The sequence below is a fragment of the Ursus americanus genome, chromosome 23 (genome assembly GCF_024610735.1).
Source record: "Ursus americanus isolate L20-20 chromosome 23, mUrsAme1.1.p, whole genome shotgun sequence".
Taxonomy (NCBI): Eukaryota; Metazoa; Chordata; class Mammalia; order Carnivora; family Ursidae; genus Ursus; species Ursus americanus.
In genome coordinates this window covers 35,949,171-35,966,438 of record NC_142149.1, presented here as the reverse complement: position 1 = coordinate 35,966,438, position 17,268 = coordinate 35,949,171, and the positions used below count along the sequence as shown (strand labels likewise).

At 57.3% G+C, this 17,268-nt stretch overlaps 2 protein-coding genes across 2 annotated transcripts; one reads left to right on the top strand and one right to left on the bottom strand.

The window, feature by feature from the left end:
- Window positions 1–38: 38 nt before the first annotated feature.
- GAS2L2 (growth arrest specific 2 like 2) lies at window positions 39–7,825 on the bottom strand. Its single transcript, XM_045773466.2, has 6 exons — window positions 7,302–7,825; window positions 5,478–5,719; window positions 4,483–4,590; window positions 3,908–4,004; window positions 2,990–3,242; window positions 39–2,433 (listed from the first exon to the last, which is right to left on the bottom strand). Exons 1-6 carry the CDS (start codon window positions 7,684–7,686, stop codon window positions 882–884), a joined length of 2,637 nt encoding a protein of 878 aa, XP_045629422.1. The 5' UTR covers window positions 7,687–7,825; the 3' UTR covers window positions 39–881.
- A 621-nt stretch (window positions 7,826–8,446) lies between these two features.
- Window positions 8,447–16,498, top strand: PGBDF (plakoglobin binding and degradation factor). The gene is made up of 5 exons (XM_087854699.1): window positions 8,447–8,466; window positions 8,627–8,713; window positions 8,996–9,147; window positions 15,652–15,988; window positions 16,081–16,498. Exons 1-5 carry the CDS (start codon window positions 8,447–8,449, stop codon window positions 16,289–16,291), a joined length of 807 nt encoding a protein of 268 aa, XP_087710825.1. The 3' UTR covers window positions 16,292–16,498.
- Window positions 16,499–17,268: the final 770 nt, after the last annotated feature.

Genomic DNA, 17,268 nt, shown 5'->3' with positions numbered 1-17,268 from the left:
ACTAAGAAGAGTTTGGGACTCCCCCCTCCACTTAGCCTCTGAGCCCTCCCACGCTGATCAAAACCATCCTGAGGGGAAGTGAAAGATCTCCCCCCACCACTTCGGGAAAACTTTCATAACTGGACTCGATCTCAGCTCCTGCTGCTGTGTTTTTGTTCCCACTTGTGGCTGAGCCTCTGCAGCCCCTTCGTGGCTGTAGATGTGACAAGAACACTCTCCGCCATCTCTCTTGACTCCGAATGATCTCAGTTCCCAAAACCCAGAGCAAAGCTTTGAAGTCGGAAAGGCTTGTGTGTGTCCCTGTCCTTGGTGCTGACACGCTACCGGCTTCCAGGAGGGGAGGTCTGGCAAGGTTGGCTGAGCCTCAAGAGAGGAAGCCTCTCTCACCCCTGCCCCCTGTCCCTCAACGCCTTCCACGCCAGTGGGTAATGCTTGAAGCTATACCTTTCTGCACCTGGGAAAACGCTTGAAACCGTGCCTTTCTGCACCACCACAATCCTCCAGTGAGGGACTCAAGAAGCTTGGGGCTAAGGAACACACCCACAAGTGTTTAATAACTTAAAAGAGTTGTGGAAATGGTGGCCATGGCCAGAGGCCAGGAGTCTGGGGTGCTGTTCTGGAGGAAGGCAAGAAGACATAGGGTGGCCCTGGTGCCCCTGGAGTTGGAATGGGAGTGAGGGGTTGCCCCTTGGCCCAACAAGCAGATTGAACCTATATTTGTCCTCTGACCCCACCCACACCCTCTCTCCTGCCAAGGCCCTGGATGGAGGGGAGGGACCTTCCACTCTGTTCCTGCAGCCTGGAGTCCAGTGGATACATGGCATCCTTTTCACTTCCCTTCTCCCCCAGTCTCATAGGCTCAGGGCTGTGAAGGCTCCTCCTCAGACCCAGGACTCCTCCTCAGGTGGGAGTGGGGCTTGATCAAGCTGCTGGAGACCCACGCCCTCCAAAGGCTGGGAGCTGCTATTCAGTGGGGCAGCTGTTTCTTCCCTCTTCTTTCCTTCCTCCTCCTCCCCTGCTGAGGCTCCATGCACTGGGGTCGCCCCCACTGCCTTGCTGCCCAGTGCTGCTCTCACCAGCCTGCCCCTGGGGGGTGCCCTGGCTGAACTCAGGTGGAGGTAGGCCAGTGGCCTGGGGATGCGTGAAGGCTGCTTCCCAGGCCTGTGGTCTCTCCGGGGCCGGATTCTGGGCCTCAGCTTCAGCTTGTAGATGGATGGGACTCTCTGGGGCTTCCGGAGTGTTCTCTTGCCCTTGCCTGGACATGCCTGGGTTTTGTCAGAAGTGGGGTCTGAGGCTGAAGGTGTGGGGGCTTCCAGGCTGGCAGACACAGTGGGGTCTGAGCAGTCCTGCCTTCCTGGAGCTGGTACCTTCTTCATCCCGGTGCCCTTGGCACTCAGGCTTACCTTTACCTTTGGCCCACTCTCTCTGGCTCCCAGTTTCCCTTTAGGGGTTCCTGGGCCTGTGGGAACAGCTAGCTGAGGGGACACTGTGGAGGATGCCTTCCAGGCTCCCAGGTCCACTTTAAGGAGGAGTGGGGGGCCCTGAGCCAGTTCTTGGATGACTTTGTCATAAGGACCCCCAGGCTCAGACCACCGCCCACCTAAGCTGGGGACGTAGACCCCACTTCGTGGGATGACTCCAGACCCTGTGCCCTGAGGGCAGGCACCCCCCACTTCTAGCAGCTGCATGTTGGCCAAAAGCTCCTCCTCTAGACTGTGGTAGATAGCTTGATCCTTGGTTGCACCCGGGGGCAGGGGAGGATATCGCTCTTCCCACTCCCGTGGACCCAGGCCCCAGGGCTCCCCAGCTTTTGCTGTCACCTGGATGTCCGGCTTCTGGTCCCCTTGTCTCGCATCCACAGAGAAGTCCCCATGTTTGCACCCAGCCAGGTCCCCAATGACAGCCTTTGGGATGGGGCCACTCCCCAGTTCTGTCATGGGACCTCCACCTGCAATACCTGGAAAGCTGCTTCCTGGAGTGGGGGAGCAGGTGAGGGGCAGTCGGACAGGGATCTTGGTGGGCCCTTTAACAGGGGACAGAGAGCGGACAGCTGCTGGCTCCCTGAGCTGGGAGGAAGCACCCTCAGCCTCACCCCTGGGTGGTGGCCTGAGGCCCATGGGCTTGGCTGGGCTGGAGGAACGAGGCAGTGGAGATAGTCCTTTTGCTGGTGTCCTTTTGGCGGTGGCTTCGGGGACTTGGAATCTCTGGGAGGTGGGGGCCCTGGCGTGAACTCCCTGGCTGTCTGTCTCCTCATGAATCCAAGACGTGGGAGTCCTTCCTCTGGAATGTTCAGAGGAGTAGCTCTCCTCCCTCTTCCCCGAGGAGGCGCACCGTGGGTCTTGGCGCCTAGGGGGGGATGAGAACTGGGGGCTGGGTGGACTGTCCCCCACCGGCAGCTGCCTCCAAGACGGGGTGGGTGACTTCTCTTGGCGCCTGAAAGGGAGAATCATGAGACTGGCAGGATCATCTAGTCCAGTCCCCTGGGTCCCGGAAGGGATGACCTTTCCCCAGCCTGAACACCAAGGGGGCCAGACTTCATGTTGAATGAAACAGACGCTCTCTGTCCCTCTGGGCCTGCCCGAGTCTTCCTTGTGACAGCTACCGTTCAAGTTTATTCTCCCTCATTCCCCTGTGTAGCAGATGGAAGCCTGGTTTGGACCCTGGGTTACTTCAGGTCCCACAACTACAGCTCACCAGTCTTGGGGGAGGGGACGTCTGAGTATCTGTTCTACTGTGAAATGGCAGAAGGTCCTTGGGAAATATCTATGGGCCTTTATGGGCCTCAGCCTCTTCAGCTGTGAAATGGGAGAGCATATGAAAGCGCTAAAGGATCCCAATGGTACTGACCAGGTGCCTTTTGGTTCTGAACACCTGGGGTAGGGGCACCGCCAGGAGACCTGCTTCCCTTAATTGGCGGGGGAGGGGTCGGCCTCTGAGGCTGTGGACTCCAAAGGAGAAAGAGACCCTGCTCTGCCCCTCTCCCTTGTACCTCAGGAATGGTGCTGTCTCTTTGGGGACTCCCGCCTCTGCTCCCCGTTTACTGTGGGCTCTAGGGGAGGAGGAGGCGGGGGGCCTCAGCTTCCGGCCTGAGGAGGTATATGTCTTCCAGTCCACAGGGGGCAGCGGGCTCTGGGACCGGCGGATAGTCATCGTAGGTTGGGGCTGCGAGGGCCCGTCCTGCACCCGCACGTCATGCTGCACCGGTGGGGTAGGGGACTTCTGGAAACTGCCCGTCTTGTGTGCTACCAACACAGCCCCCAAGATAGAGAAGAGGAGGAAGGGGTTAAATTCCTGCTGATGGGGCCCACTGCTCTTCCCTAGCTGTCCCATGCCCCAAAGCCACATTAGAGACAGTAGGACCTACAGGGGCAGTGCCAGAACTTCCTTATAGGGGTTCAAGTGACGAAATCAGGTCAGAGGGCCCAGCTCGGGGACTTGTTGAAAGCTGCATTTGTATTGCAAGTTCACATGTTTCACTTAGATTGCGTGCTTATTTGGGGTGGCTTGAAGGGCAAATAGAGATTATGGGAGGACTAAAGACCCCTCCAAGTCATACTTGGTGCCACCACAGTGGACGTCAGAGCCAGACCTCAGCCCTGCCAAGAGGCACCCTGACCAAGGCTGATTCTGTGTGTTTGCTGCCATCTTGTGGCTATGATTGGTATTGCACTACGGCTGCCCTGCTTCCTTCCTACGGCTGAGGGCATCGGACCAGTACCTTCTTTAATTTCCTTCCTTCCTCCCTCTCTTTTTTCCTTCCTTTCTTTCTTAACACCAGTACCTTTTATAGTATTTTCCTTTCTCCATCCCCACATACTTCTTGCCCCTGGAGATCAGACCTACCTCCTACCTCTGCTTCTGGCCTCCCGACCCAGAGCCACAGGGAAGGGACCCTCAGGGGACTCACAGAGGGAGGTGCACCGGCAGGGGTCATGTTTGTCCAGATAATGGCCAAGAGTGTCCCAGCCGCCCCCCACACGCACCATCACGTGGTTCCGGAGGATCTGTAGGGGACAAGGATGACGTTGGGGGTGGGATAGAGGGCGTCCTCTCTCCCTGGAGCAGCCTGCGGTTTTCCAGCATGCACCCCTCTGCAGGGGTGCCAAGCCAGGCGTGTGAAGCGTGGACTAGGGGCCCGGGTGGCTGGGCTGTGCACTGAACACAAACTTGGGGTTTCAGCCCCTTGCTCTGACCAAGCATGTGGATGGAGTGGAGGCAAAGCACACCCCTCTGCACTAGGCTAACATGGAGCAGATGGGGGCAGGGTTCTGGCTGCCCTCATGGGAGGAGGGGCTAGGACTGCCAACTTTGCCAAAGATCTTCTGGCAATTCCGCAAGGAAGAGAAAGAAAGCCCCAAGACCTGATAGGTTGGGGTGAATGGTGACTTCCTGTCCTTGCCCTCAGTCCTGGGCAAGGTCCCATGAAAGGCAACCCTATTCTGCTAATCCTGGGGACACCCCTACTCTGGTCCCCAGACTTACCCGGATGAAGATGAGGGTGTTGGAGTCCCCCACGCGGTACTTCCCCTCAGACACTTTGACCATGGAGAACTGAACTGGGCATGTGCAGCGGCTCACGAGGCTCTGAACCTGTGTGGGCAGTGACAAGGGGCTCAGCCCTCCCTCTACACAGGTGCCCAAGCTCCCTACCCCCCACCCTGGGTCAAGCCCAGTGAGGGGGGGCCTGCCTGCCCCCAGAGCCAGCCTCCAGGCTTCTGCCGAGGTCAGGGCTGGAGGCTGAGAAGTAAGTGCTTTTAATGATCCAGTGAGATCGAGACCTCGAGTGGTCACCTATAGTCCAAGTGCCCTTGTGGGTCAGCTGACGGAGGCAGTGGAGTGTAATGATGGAGAAGGTGGACCTTGGAATCTGCCAGGCTTTGGCCGGAGTCCTGCCTGCACCGCACCACAGGCCTTGGGCAAGTTCAGAAAGCTCCCTGAGCTCTGTTCCTGAGTTAATCCCAGTAATCTATGAAGCACCCCCACCCCGTGCCAGACACTGTTCCGCGCATTTCATATGCGCTGGCTTATTTAATATTACAGCAGCCAAAGAAGGTAGGTCCTATTACACCTCCACGCTACGGATAAGGGAACTGAGGCACAGAGAGGTTAAATATTTGCCCCAAGTCACACAGCCGCGGAGCAGTGGAACTAAGACTTGAACCGAAGTGTCCGAGACGGTGCCAGGGGCTGTGTTCTCAAAAGCCGTCCGGCGGGTCCTCGGTGAGAGAGGTCTAGGGCGCGGGGTTGTAATAAACACTTAATAAGCAGCCTAGCTGGGACGATATGTGATGCGGCTTGAGGCTCCGAGTGGAACACGACTTAATCAAAGCCGCACCGAGAATTCAGTCGGGGCTGGCGGGTGCTGGGGCTCGGGAAGGAGGAAGCTCCGAGCGGCGGGCGCCAGCTGGGGAGGGGAGAGGAGGGGGCGGGGCGAAGGGGCGGGGGCGGGGCCTGGGGGCGTGTCCAGAGCCCCTCACCAGCTGGTCCAGGTGGCGGAAGTGGCAGGGCAGCCTCGCGGGCTGCTCGGGCGGCGGCGGGTCCGGCGGGGGCAGGGCCAGCTCCTGCCGCAGCTCCTCGTCGATCTCCTGCTCCAGCCGCACCAGGGTGGGCGCCGCCACGCCGAAGCGCCAGGCTCGGCGGCCCAGCTCCAGCAGGCACAGCACCACGTTCTTCACGTTCTTGCGTAGCACCAGGTCCTCGGTCTCGAACATCACCACCTCTGGCGGGCGGAGGTGGGGGAGGGGGGCAGGCAGCCTGAGCCGCCTGCGGACCTCCGCCCAGCAGAGCAGCTGGGAGAGCCCTGGGGCAGTCCCCGGCCCCGGGTGGAGGCGCGGCGGAGGGATGGGGGGCGTGGGGTGGGGGACTGGGATCGTCGGATCTTGGAGTCAGGCCGGCCCCTGGGAGAGGTCTGAGCAGAATTGTTCAGGCACTCAGGGCAGAGTAGGTTGCCCGTCTGACAAGACATTTTGGGGTGGGAAGAGGTGACACGGCCAAACAGAGAGGCCCGGAGCCCGGCTGCGGGTTAGCGCCACCTTGCCCTTCTCCCTACTGCGTTCGGCAGCCTGGGTCTAGGAGTAAGAAGCAGTTTGTTCTGCTCACCTTCCAGATCCAGCAGACATCTGGAACTCAACCCTCAGCCCACTTATAACCAGGCAAGGTTGAGTCCAGGCTCTGGGGCCTGACTGCCCGAGTTGGAGTCCCGGTTCTCCCACCCAGCAGCTGTGTGTCCTTCGGCTAGTCCCCCAGCCTCAGTCTCCTCCTCTGTAAAGTGGGATGTAGACTATTTCACAGGGTTGCTGTGAAGACAGCTGTTAGGTGTCTGCGGACAAGATCTGGCTGCATGGGACGTGCTCAGTAAGACACTAGCTTTTCTTAGCCTCCCAGTCCTGCTCCACACTGCCTTGCCACCGGCCAGCAGCTGGGCCTGACTGTTCCTTCTGCCTCACCCCACACCCGCCTTGGCCTGGAGGATGGCACAACATCCAGCTTCATCCCACCAGGCCTAGGAGATGGGGGGCCCTGGTTGGGGCAGGGGGCAGGGCCAGCTCCTGCCACAGCTCCTCCTCATTTTTCTCCTCCTCCAGCCACACCAGGGTGGATGCCAGGCTCGGTGGCCTAGGAGATGAGGGATCCTAGCCTGTCACTCGCCTGTGCCTCACAAGCCTCAGCACAACTGGCCCCTCCCTAATGTCCACTTGCTTGCCTCTCTGTCCTCCCCTCCCCCACCCTAGCCTGTGCCCTCACCCTCCCTGGCTTCTCCCAGTCGTCTAAACACAGCACCTTCTCTGTGCCTTTGCTCGTGCTGTTCCCTGCTTAGAATTCCCTTTCCCCCAAACTTCTATTTGTTCCCCAAGACTTGGTTCAAACCCTCCTCCTCTGAGAGGCCTTTCTGGGCCCCCACTATCCACCTGTTTCCTCCCCTGGCTTCCCAACACATACACTTCCATTTGGGGCTTTTAGCACATTGGGCTATAATTTGTGTATGTATTCATCTGTCTCTTTTCCTAGACCATGAACTCTTTGGACACTGGATCTCAGTCCTCTTGGTCCTTTGTGCTGGGCCTGAGATAGGGACTAAATGTATGTTTGTTGAATGAATGAATGAATCATTCAATCAACACATTTATGTATTGAAGATTTACTATGGGATGGGGAAACTGAGGCACGAAAAAGGCTGAGCTGGCCCAAAGCCAATGAGGAAAGAGAACCCTGGCTCCTGACTTCCAGTGCAGCCCGAGCCTTAGAGAGGAGGTGGATTCCGGCAGGATAAGGGCCTGGGGAGGCGGGTGCAGGGTGGTTACCTTGGATGCCCATCTCCTTTCGACACCACTGGATGAAGTTGGAGATGTTGTCCCGGGCCTGGAAGGTGCCCGGCTGGGCGGCCTCATTGCAGGAAACTCCAGTCCGAGGCAGGGGAATCCTTTGGGCTCGGGCAGGTGCCTCAGCCAGGAAGGCCAGGGCGGCCTCAGTGACGGCATTGGCGTGCCGGCACAGCACCAAGCCTGTCTCCAGGACCTGCAGGAAGTTGGCCACGTTGATGTCCAGCCCGTAGAGATCCCGAAGCCACTCGGCCAGGTCCTCTGTCATGGCCTCCAGGTACTGCTCACTGGACTTGAAGGGCCGGATGCTACACACCGGTGGCCGCAGGGTCCCAGGCCTCCTCCCACGTCCCCCAGGCCGGGGCATGGTTGGACCCTCAGCAGGGAGGAGGTGGGTGCCTCCTCTCTCTCACTGCTGTGTCGTCACTCCTACTACCTGCTGGGCCTTGGCTGGTTCTCCCTGACTCAGGGGTTCCCCTTCAACCCTAGGCGAGCCCAGGACTTCCGGCTCTGCTCCTTGCTGCTGGCTTCAGCCCGGCCCCCGCCCCCCCCACATTCCTCAGTGCCTGCTGGAACTTTCCCTACTTGGTGGCCCTGCAGTGACCTCACTCTGGGGCTGCCCAGTTCGCCCAGAGTTCGCCACCTCCCAGGACAGATGGAGGTGAGAACACTGCCCTCTCTCCCCCAGGACTAGGCTGGTCCTGCTGGCTGCCTCCCACCCCCCAGCTGCTGGCAGTGGAGCCCGCGTCAGCCTCTCCACTCTGCTTTTCCCCTCCTCTCCTTGGAGACAGCGCTGCTACAAACACTCCTCCTTAACCCTTCGAGGCAGCCAGCCAAGGACTGCCCCGCACAGCCTGCCTGGGACCCATGGAGCAGGGAGGGCAGGCTGGGGCTGGCTTCTCCCCCTGGGCTGAAGGGTGGGGCTTCTGGGGAGTGGGGGAGAAAAACAGGGCCAGGGGTTGCCGAGCCCCTTGGTGTTTAGTGAGCACTGTAAGGCAGGGATTAAAGAGACACAGTGCTAGAGTCCAATGACTTCAGCCCTGGCCCCTTCCCGGTATCCCTCTGTGACCTTCATAGGGTACCTTGCCTCTCTGTGCCTCAGTTTCCGCAACTGTAAAATGGGAATAATGTCTACCTGTGGGATGCTGTGAGGAGTAAAGGAATGATGGTTTTGGAAAGTTGCAGGGCACATGCACACTCAGGACTGGGTGGGTCCCAGCTCTCCCTGATTCTCCCAGCGGCCCTGTTTAGGCCCCACGATCCCCGCTTTCTCTGAGAACCTGCTCCATCCCCCACTCTAACCACAGGATTCCTCCAGAGCGGGCTGTGGGCTGTCCAAAGAGACCTCAGTACCTCATCCTGGCCCCAGCAATGCATTCCCTCAATCAGTACCCGTGAGTACCTCGCCTCCTACGTGCCAGGCACCATTATAGGCCCGAAGAGAGAGCAATAGTTGAGGTGCCGGACATCATGGAGGCTACATACATGTTAGTGGGGGATGGGTGACAGATGACAAACACATAAAGCCACAGTAAGTCCCATGGTGATAAATACCAGGGAGAAAAATAACGCACTAAGAGAGACAGGGCAGTGTGTGGCATTTTATATGAGGTGGTCAAGGGAAGGCCTCACTGATATGGTGATATTTGAACAGAGGCATGAGAGAAATGAGGAAGCGAGCCCTGCAGGTATCCGGGGGAAGGGTACGCAGGCAGAGGGGACAGCCAGTGCCAAACCTCCAGGCAGGAGGCCTCACTTCCTCCCGCTCCGGACCTCTCCACAGGGTTCATTGGGTGTCCTGGCGAAGTGGCAGCTGGTCTTACCCAGGGTGAGAGAGCAAGACAGAAGCCACAGTGTCTTCATCACCCAGCCTGGAAAGTCACACTGTCATTTCCACAATATCCTATCGGTCACCCGGGGCCGCCTTATTTCATGTGGGAGGGCACTACGTAAGAACACAAGACCAGGAGACGGCTCACGGGGAGCCTTCCTAGAGGCTGGTTATCCGCATACACAACAGTCAGTTCTTTCTTGCGTGCTAATACGATCCTATTATGTTCGGGTAGTCGGTGGAGCTGCCTTGAAATCCGGGAAGGTGGGCCCAGCCCCAGAAGAGGAACCGTGGTAGGTTCCAGCCAATCATGGCAGAGCTAAGATCGATGTTTCTGCGAGGCTCCGAGACGCAGTAGACGCAGCAAACCCAAAAAGGAGTAAGACTAGGCAGACTTTGTCATGGTATTATCCAGAAGCGGTCACTTGACGCTCAGATCTCTGTCCCACTCGAGTACGTCAAGAGCTGGGTTGTCGCAGGGCAGGAGAGGATTTACAGAGAACCGCGGCTGTGCCGCGTGCCTCGTGGGGGACCACATAATGGCCCCCGGAGAGAGCTGCGTCCTAATGCCCAAAGGGACTGTGCGGATATGGTTACGGATCTCGAGATGGGGACATAAGCCTTAAATGGGATCACAAGTGTGAGGCAGACGGAGTCTGACTACAGAAGTAGATGTGCCCGTCGAGGCAGAGACTGAGGGGGCCAGGCATGCCGCAGCCTCTAGAAGTTGGAAGAAGCAAGGAGCAGATTCTCTGGTGGAGCCCCAGAAGGAACCGGCCCTGCCAACACCTCAATTTTATTCCTGTAAGACTCCTTTCAGACTTCTGACCTTCAGAACTGCAAAAGAATAACTGTTTTTTAAAAAAGATTTTACTTATTTATTTGACAGAGAGGGAGAGAGAGAGAGCACAAGCAGGGGGAGCAGCAGAGGGAAAGAGAGAAGCAGACTCCCCGCTGAGCAGAGAGCCCAACGTGGGGCTCGATCCCAGGACCCCGGGATCATGACCTGAGCTGAAGGCAGATGCTCAACTGACTGAGCCTCCCAGGCGCCCTAACAGTGTTGTTTGAAGCCGCTACATGGGTGGTAATTTGTTGCAGCCTCAATAGGAAACTAATGCCTATCACCATCTCCCCCCCCCAAACAAGGGGAGAAGCAGAGAGAGGGGCTTCAATGGGACCAAAGAACTGGATGTTTATCCCCAATAACTAGGGAGACTCAAAGAACTGGAGTCTGTCTGACTCCTGTGTGGGAACTCGACAGTGCGAACTCTGGGCTGGCTAGCTGCTCCGGGCTGGGGACCAAGGAGAGGGCTGTGCTGGGATCAGCAGTCTCTCATAGCTGGAACAGAGGATGGGTGAGTGCTTCCTGTGTGCCAATCGGCCAGGGAAGGGGTCAGCAGAGGGGAAGCTGGCAGTGGACCAGCAGATTCCCAGGGGTGCAGGGGGGGGGATGAGTGACCCCAGAACCCAGTGTATCCTCCTGGATGCAAGAGACTGCCTGGATTGGGGCAGGAAAGGCTAACACCAGGGGCTGGTGAGCTGAGAAGGAAGAGAGACAGAGCAAGAGGGTGGAAGGACCTGTCACTCCATCACATTGCGGCCACCGGTCATGGCAGGCCCCAGCTGGGGGGAGATGTAACATTATATCAACTTTCAGTGACCACAGTGGCTGCTTTTCCATGGCCTGAGAGTTCTCTGAACAAGTCATCAGACCTGTGTGAATTGTCCTCCAGGGACACAGGAAGGAAGCTTTCTGCCCCTTGAGCAGGTTTAAAGGGACTATAGGAGGTAAAAAAAAAAAAAAAAAAAAAAAAAAAAGATTATTTTATAACTATACTCCCGAGTCCTACTTGATCAAAGGTACCAATTACAACCAGGCCAGGTCGATCTTGGCCATCCCATTTCTTTTCTCAAACGGTTGGTTTAGGATGGGTGCGTGCCTCAGTTCTGGCCAAATGAGGCTCAAAGAGAAGCCTTCTGGAGGGTTTCTGAGAAGCCCCGGCCCTGCAGAGCCTTTCTTTCTGCTTTGGTCATGATTGCTCCAGGCCAGGATGCTTGGAGCTGCAGCAGCCATTTTGCAACCAAGAAGAGAGGCAAACAAGGCGGAGGGGAAAGATGAAAAGATGCCTGGGTCCCTCACAACCTCATCATGCCACTGAACCAATCACGGAGCTCCCCCATTTCTGACTTCTTAAGTGAACTAATACATTTTATAAGACTTAAGCCATTATTAGTCGGACACTCTGACATCCCACCAACTAAATACATCCTAACTGACATGATGTTCAAAAGGGAAGAGTCTTGTACGTATATACAAAGTCTTGCTATACATATTCCCACTTGGGTGGCCCTTACATGCCACCTTATTGGATAGTTCTTCTTGTAACTTTATTGCTCAACTAAAATGCTTACAGCATCTCTGTTACACGTGTTTATTACAAGTTAATGAGCTATACGTACTATTAATTTACATGTTAAAATCTAAAAAAGAACAAAAATTACAGCTTTAGGGGCATCTGGGTGGCTCAGTCAGTTAAGCATCTGACTCTTGATCTCAGCTCAAGGCTTGATCTCAGTGTCATGAGTTCAAGTCCACCCTGGTCATGGAGCCTGCTTTAAAATTATATATATATCACTTTACTTTGACAATTGATCTCATTTTGTTCTCTCGATTTCTGTGAATGGCAGGAAATAATGCTTGTGCTAGCCAATAAAATGTAGCTCGTTCTCTTCTGGTTTTAAGCAGTTTCTTTTGGATAGAGCTCCAGGCAGGTTTGAACTCATCCTCATTATCAGCACAATCTCTCCCCTTTCGAGGGGTCTTCCAAGGTGGCCTCTGAGAACAGGAGGTACGCTTCCGTGCCTGGTGTACTGGGATTACCTGCTCTTGTGCTTTCACTGCAGACCGTATTTCTACTCTGTGATCAATTTCCAATGTGGCTTTATGTTGGAATTGTTCGTGATGACAACCCAACATTTTATGAAGGTCCCACAAAACCCAAAACATCCCTGAGAAGAGTGAATGGAAAAAACAACAACAGTGAATAAACTCCCTAAGGATGACAAAGGGCTTCTGGACAGATTGAAGTGGAAGAGGCAGGAGGCGATGAATGACCAGAGCCGAGGAACGCCCTTCGGTGGTTCTTGGTGGGATGCCCCCTAAAAGCCACAGCACAGGCTCAGTGGTTTGGATGTGCCTGGCCAGGGACATTAAATCTTAGGTAGTGACGCAAGAAGGTCGTTCCTGGTGCCAGTAACCAGGGGTGACCGCCCCCAGTGGGTTCTCAACTGGATCGTTCCTGTGGTGTGATCTTGGCTGTGTTTACAACCCGTCTATAGTTCCTGTCCAATTGCTAAGTCTCCTGGCCATTCTGCGAGCTCCCACTATTCTTTTTAGCCAGAGCGAGCTTTAGAATTTTGCCATCCAGAGCCACAGTGGCTCTCAGCTTTTTAAGTAAATGTAAGGAGAATGGGTTTACTGGGAGACAATGCTCCACGGGCCTTTTGAAGTTCTGCTTGTCTCACAAATAGAGGCACCCACCTTTCAAGGGTATTTAATGGACTGAGCGCCTCGGAGTGATTGCACCTCTTTCTGGAGCAAAGAGCAAGTTTGTTGGCTGCCCATTATAAAAGATTTGTGTTCCTAAGCTCAGAGCTTCTCTGGTAATGCAGACCCCCGCATGTGCAGGCACTCACGGGCCCACCCCCATGGCCCCCAGGGGACAAGGGGCAGGCGGTGCTGTCAGAAATAGGCTGCTGCTGCTGTGCAACGAGGAATCCAGTCCTTTGTCTCTGACCCAGGAGTCTCATGTTTTTTGGCACACCCATGATGCCCCGGCAAGCGAGCTTGCTAGCATGCAAGAAGAGGAAAGCTTCAGACCCTCCCCAGTTCTTGACAGGGTGGCCCCTGTGTGACTAGGAAATTCCCGAGAGCTGTTTTTGCTCCTTGTTCTATATCCCACACACCAGCCTCCACCAAACTGGGAGATGCCCGAGGAAGAGACCCCACTCCCCTCCTCCCTCAGACTTGGGTGGAAACCAAGTGATTTCTCCCTGTCAGACTGAGGCTCTCCAGAGCTGGGTTTGAATCCTCTGACCCCTCTGCCTGCTCCTATCACACACGCCACTGTTGAGGTGAGGGAAATAAGGAGTTTTCCCAAGGCACCATGATTTTATTCTCTCCGCCAGCCCCAAGTCTCACACACACACACACACACACACACACACACACACACACACACCCCATTTGGGAGCTACACCCAGCTGTTGCCTGGGCTCTGCTTCCTACTAGACTTGGAGGCATTTCCTCGGCTTCTTGGAGCTAAGGCAATGAGCTGGAAGTAAGTGGAGTGGGGAGCCAGGGCGGGGGAGGATAGAGAGAAGACGGAAAGGGGAGGAAAGACTATAATGATATAAGTAAACATAATGCTTGGAGTGCTTTCTGTAGGCCAGGTGAAGTCTGGTACTGTGTGACTATCTCTAATTTACAGATGAAGAGCCTGAGGGTCAGACAACATGCTGAAGTCACATAACTCTTACACTGATGTGGCAAAGCTAGGATTTGAACGCAGTCTACTGGCGGCCAAAGCCACCCCCTTCTCTCCTTTAACGCCTTGCCAAGAGGGAAGGTGGGGGGACACCTGGGTTTTAAGTGCTCTTGGAGGCTCTAGAAAAGGCAGCTCTTCCTGGGTGGAACCCTAAGAGCAGGTGAAGTTCTAGCCCCACCCCTTGTGATCCAACAGAAGCCCTGGAGATCAGATAAAGCTCCATGCGTTCTGGGAACGCTGTCTCATCCCAGTCCCCGATCAGGGGAAGAGGACAGCATGGCCTTGGGAAGAACGGATAAGCATGGTGAGTGGGGCTGGAGCCAGGATGGGGACTGAGGACAGGATCACTGACTCCTTTCAAGTGTGGATACAAACCCAGTGTGGGCCAGCTCACCCATCACCATGGCGACCACAGAGAAGTCCAGCCTTTTCTCAGTTACTTATACAAGCCCTCTCCTCTCTCTTTCCTGAATATTCTTGACATCTGCTCCCTCATCTTCACCTGCTGCTGTTTGGACCTTTGTCTTCTCTGGCTGGGACCGCTGTGATGATGCCTAAGTGGGTCTCCCTCTGTCCTGCAGAGAGACCATCCTAAAACACAGCTCTGAGCATGTCCTTCCATCAGAACGTTCGGTGGCGCCCCACTCCTGAAGGACGAAGTCCAAACTCCATAGCCTGGCACCCAAAGTCCCAACCTTCCTTTCTAACCTTGTTTCCTATTCCCATTTCTCTCAGAGAGTCCCAGCACCCCTTTCTGGCTGTGCACAAAGTCTGGCCTTTCACAACGAAAATGCTCCTTAGTGTGTTTTCTAACGAAAAGTGCAGCGGACCCAGGTTTTCTAGCTTCAGCAACATCGAGAACTGGCAGAATCTTCCAAACAACTTTTTTGGAAAGGTTTCAGAAGCTTTGGATGAAATTCAGAGGCCCCTCGGTTACCTCCCTCACCCCTACCCAAGGTGGTTGTGAAGATGAAGGGGCCCAATGTGTGAGGAATTTAGTGCAGCGACTGCATACAGTTGGTGCTCAATACATGTGAGCTAGAACACTAATTGTATCATTCTCTTTTGTCCCCAACCTTTTTAAACAGGTTGGGCAGGGACCAATAGGAATTCTCTTGACCTTTTCAGGGCAAACCACAGAGGTGTCTTCCCAGCCCTCATCCCCCTGCTTTTCCGAGGAAGTCTAGCTCCCCAGATGGAGCAGAGAGCAGGACAGACACATGGTGGTGCCAGGGGGGGAGGCAGGGAGGTTGCTGAGCGGTGGACTCCTACTAGGAGAGGCCGGGTTACTTCCCATGGCAGCCCGGAACGTCTGGCCTGCCAGGGTTACCGTTATGAGTCATGGAGCTTGTGAACTCCGGAAAGGCACCAGCCTGAGGGACCCTGGTGGCTGAAATCCAGCCGGCAATTGGGGTCAAGCCTGGAAGGAAGAAGAAACACCTTTTCCTAACTGGCTCACTTCTAGGGCAGCCTTTTCCTAACTGGTGTGTGCGTGGTGGTGGTGGTGGTGGTGGTGTGTGTTTGCTCGTGGGAGGTGCTGCCACGGCTGGGCTTCCTCAAGGCAAGCCCTGGGCTGGGCACTTGCCATAGACGCGAACTGCTACCTGCCTCACAATCACCCTGGAGATGAGCACTACTTTTTACAGATGGGGACGCGGAGCTCGACAGAAGCGACGTGACTTGCCCCGAATCCTCAGCGAGGAAGAGTAGGAACCTGGGAAATGGGGGGCAGCCCGGCCGGCCCTGTCTCGCCCGGGAAATCCTGCACACTCTGTAACCGTCGCTTTGGAATCCTGCTAGCCTCGTGCATCCCGTGCACACTGTCCTTCAGGCGCCTGCCCTTTGTGTGTGTGTGTGGAGGGGGGGGGGGCTCGGGTTGTGGACAGCAGTCAGGGTACCCGCTCTTCCCCGGGGACAGCGGGCCTGCGCTGACCTGCCCCCGTCCGCCCCGCAGGAGTGAAGACCCCCTTGTGGAAGAAGGAACTGGCGGAGCCGCCGGCCAGCGAGGCGGAGGCGGCCGCAGAGGAGGGGTCGGAGGAAGAGGAGGACGAGGAGGAGGATGAGGAGGAGGCGGCGGCGAGGCCGCAGGAGCAGAGCAGGGCGGAGGGCGAGGCGCCGAGCCGGGGGGCGGAGGGCGGCGAGGGCCGCGAGCGGGGCTCGGTGTCCTACTGCCCGCTGCGCCAGGAGTCCAGCACCCAGCAGGTGGCGCTGCTGCGGCGCGCGGACAGCGGCTTCTGGGGCTGGCTCGGCCCGCTCGCGCTGCTCGGCGGCCTGGCGGCTCCCGCGGACAGGTGAGGGCGCGCCCGGGCCGGGGCGGGCGGGCGGCGCGGGCCGGGGTCGGAGGGGACCGTGCGGGGCGCTGAGCGTGCCGGGCCCCGCGCAGGAAGCGGTGCCTCCCGGAGCCGCCGTGCGTGCTGGAGACGCGGCGCCGGCCGCCGCGCGCCGGGGGCTGTGCGCGCTGCGAGATTCTTTTCTGCAAGAAGTGCAGGAACCTGCACAGCCACCCGGCCTACGTGGCTCACTGCATTCTGGAGCACGCGGATCCGCGTAAGGCGCGGGCTTCGGGGGGCGCGGGGGCCGCCGAGTGCCCCTGAGCGCCCCCGCGGCCAGCCCTCGTGCCCTCCGTCCTCGCCTGACCCCAGCCTCCCCGCCACCACCTTCTGTCTGACGCGGAGCGCTCTCCGGCACTTGTCGCCAACTGCCCCTTCCCAGAGCGCCGCCTCCAAGCCCGCCAGCCGGCCCACGGTCGCCGTGGCCGTTCCCACCTGTCGCCGAGCGCCCGCCCAAGGCTGAGCCCCACATCACCCGGAGCTCCATGCCTCCATTAGCGCCTCCCGAGGGCTCCCGGCCCGGCGGCACCTGGTGCCTCGCGCCCCCCCCCCCCCCCCCCGCCTCGGCACAGCCTCACATTCACCTCCCGGGTAGTTCAGGTGCTCTGGCCCGTGGGCCGAGGCATCCCCTAGAGAAACTAACGCCTGGGTTCCCTCTACGCTGAGAATCCTACCCATGCCCCTCCAATCACTCATTAAAGCCTCTAATCAAAATGTCAGAGCCATGAGGTCGGGACCAGGTGGCTCCGCTGAGGGGGATAAAGCCCCTCCTCGCCTTCCCCGGGGTTCAAGACAGAGGGAAAAGGGCAGGCGGAGCGCCTCCTCCCTCCGTCTCCCCCAGGACAGGGTGGAACAAAGCACTTGCATCCAAGGGCAGTCAAAGGCCACCCCTCTCCCCGCCCCCCGCAACTGCACAGAGGAAAATGAAGGCGGAGGGCCAGGAATGCCCCTGGGGAGCTGAGGGCTGAATCTTGCCAGATCATTCTCCCCTTCCGCTGGAAGCCTGGTCTTGCTAGGGTCAGTGTTTGTGCAAATGAGGCACTGGCAGGTGTGGAGCGGGGAGGACAAGAGAACCAGATGCTGAAACCCTGAGACTGGCTGAGGCAGAAGACAGAGAGGCTGGAGAGTTGGTTCCTTCTCCAGGAATCCCAGCTATTCTTGGCCAGCCAGCCAGCTCCTGGAACGCTGCGTGTGTGGCCTGAAGAATGGGGCCATTGTGAGCAACAGGCCTCCCCCAGCCT

What these genes read in the sequence shown, in the direction of transcription:
- GAS2L2 (XM_045773466.2), bottom strand. Translation starts at nt 7,686, where the DNA reads ATGCCCCGGCCTGGGGGACGTGGGAGGAGGCCTGGGACCCTGCGGCCA. An exon ending in CTGCCGGTGCACCTCCCTCT is followed by an intron (nt 3,243 to 3,907) that starts GTGAGTCCCCTG and finishes CTGTGTTGGTAG; the next exon opens with CACACAAGACGGGCAGTTTC. An exon ending in GAGACAGCACCATTCCTGAG is followed by an intron (nt 2,434 to 2,989) that starts GTACAAGGGAGA and finishes TCTCCCTTTCAG; the next exon opens with GCGCCAAGAGAAGTCACCCA.
- PGBDF (XM_087854699.1), top strand. Translation starts at nt 8,447, where the DNA reads ATGTCTACCTGTGGGATGCT. An exon ending in ATGTCTACCTGTGGGATGCT is followed by an intron (nt 8,467 to 8,626) that starts GTGAGGAGTAAA and finishes CTCTAACCACAG; the next exon opens with GATTCCTCCAGAGCGGGCTG. An exon ending in GGCAGCTGGTCTTACCCAGG is followed by an intron (nt 9,148 to 15,651) that starts GTGAGAGAGCAA and finishes TCCGCCCCGCAG; the next exon opens with GAGTGAAGACCCCCTTGTGG.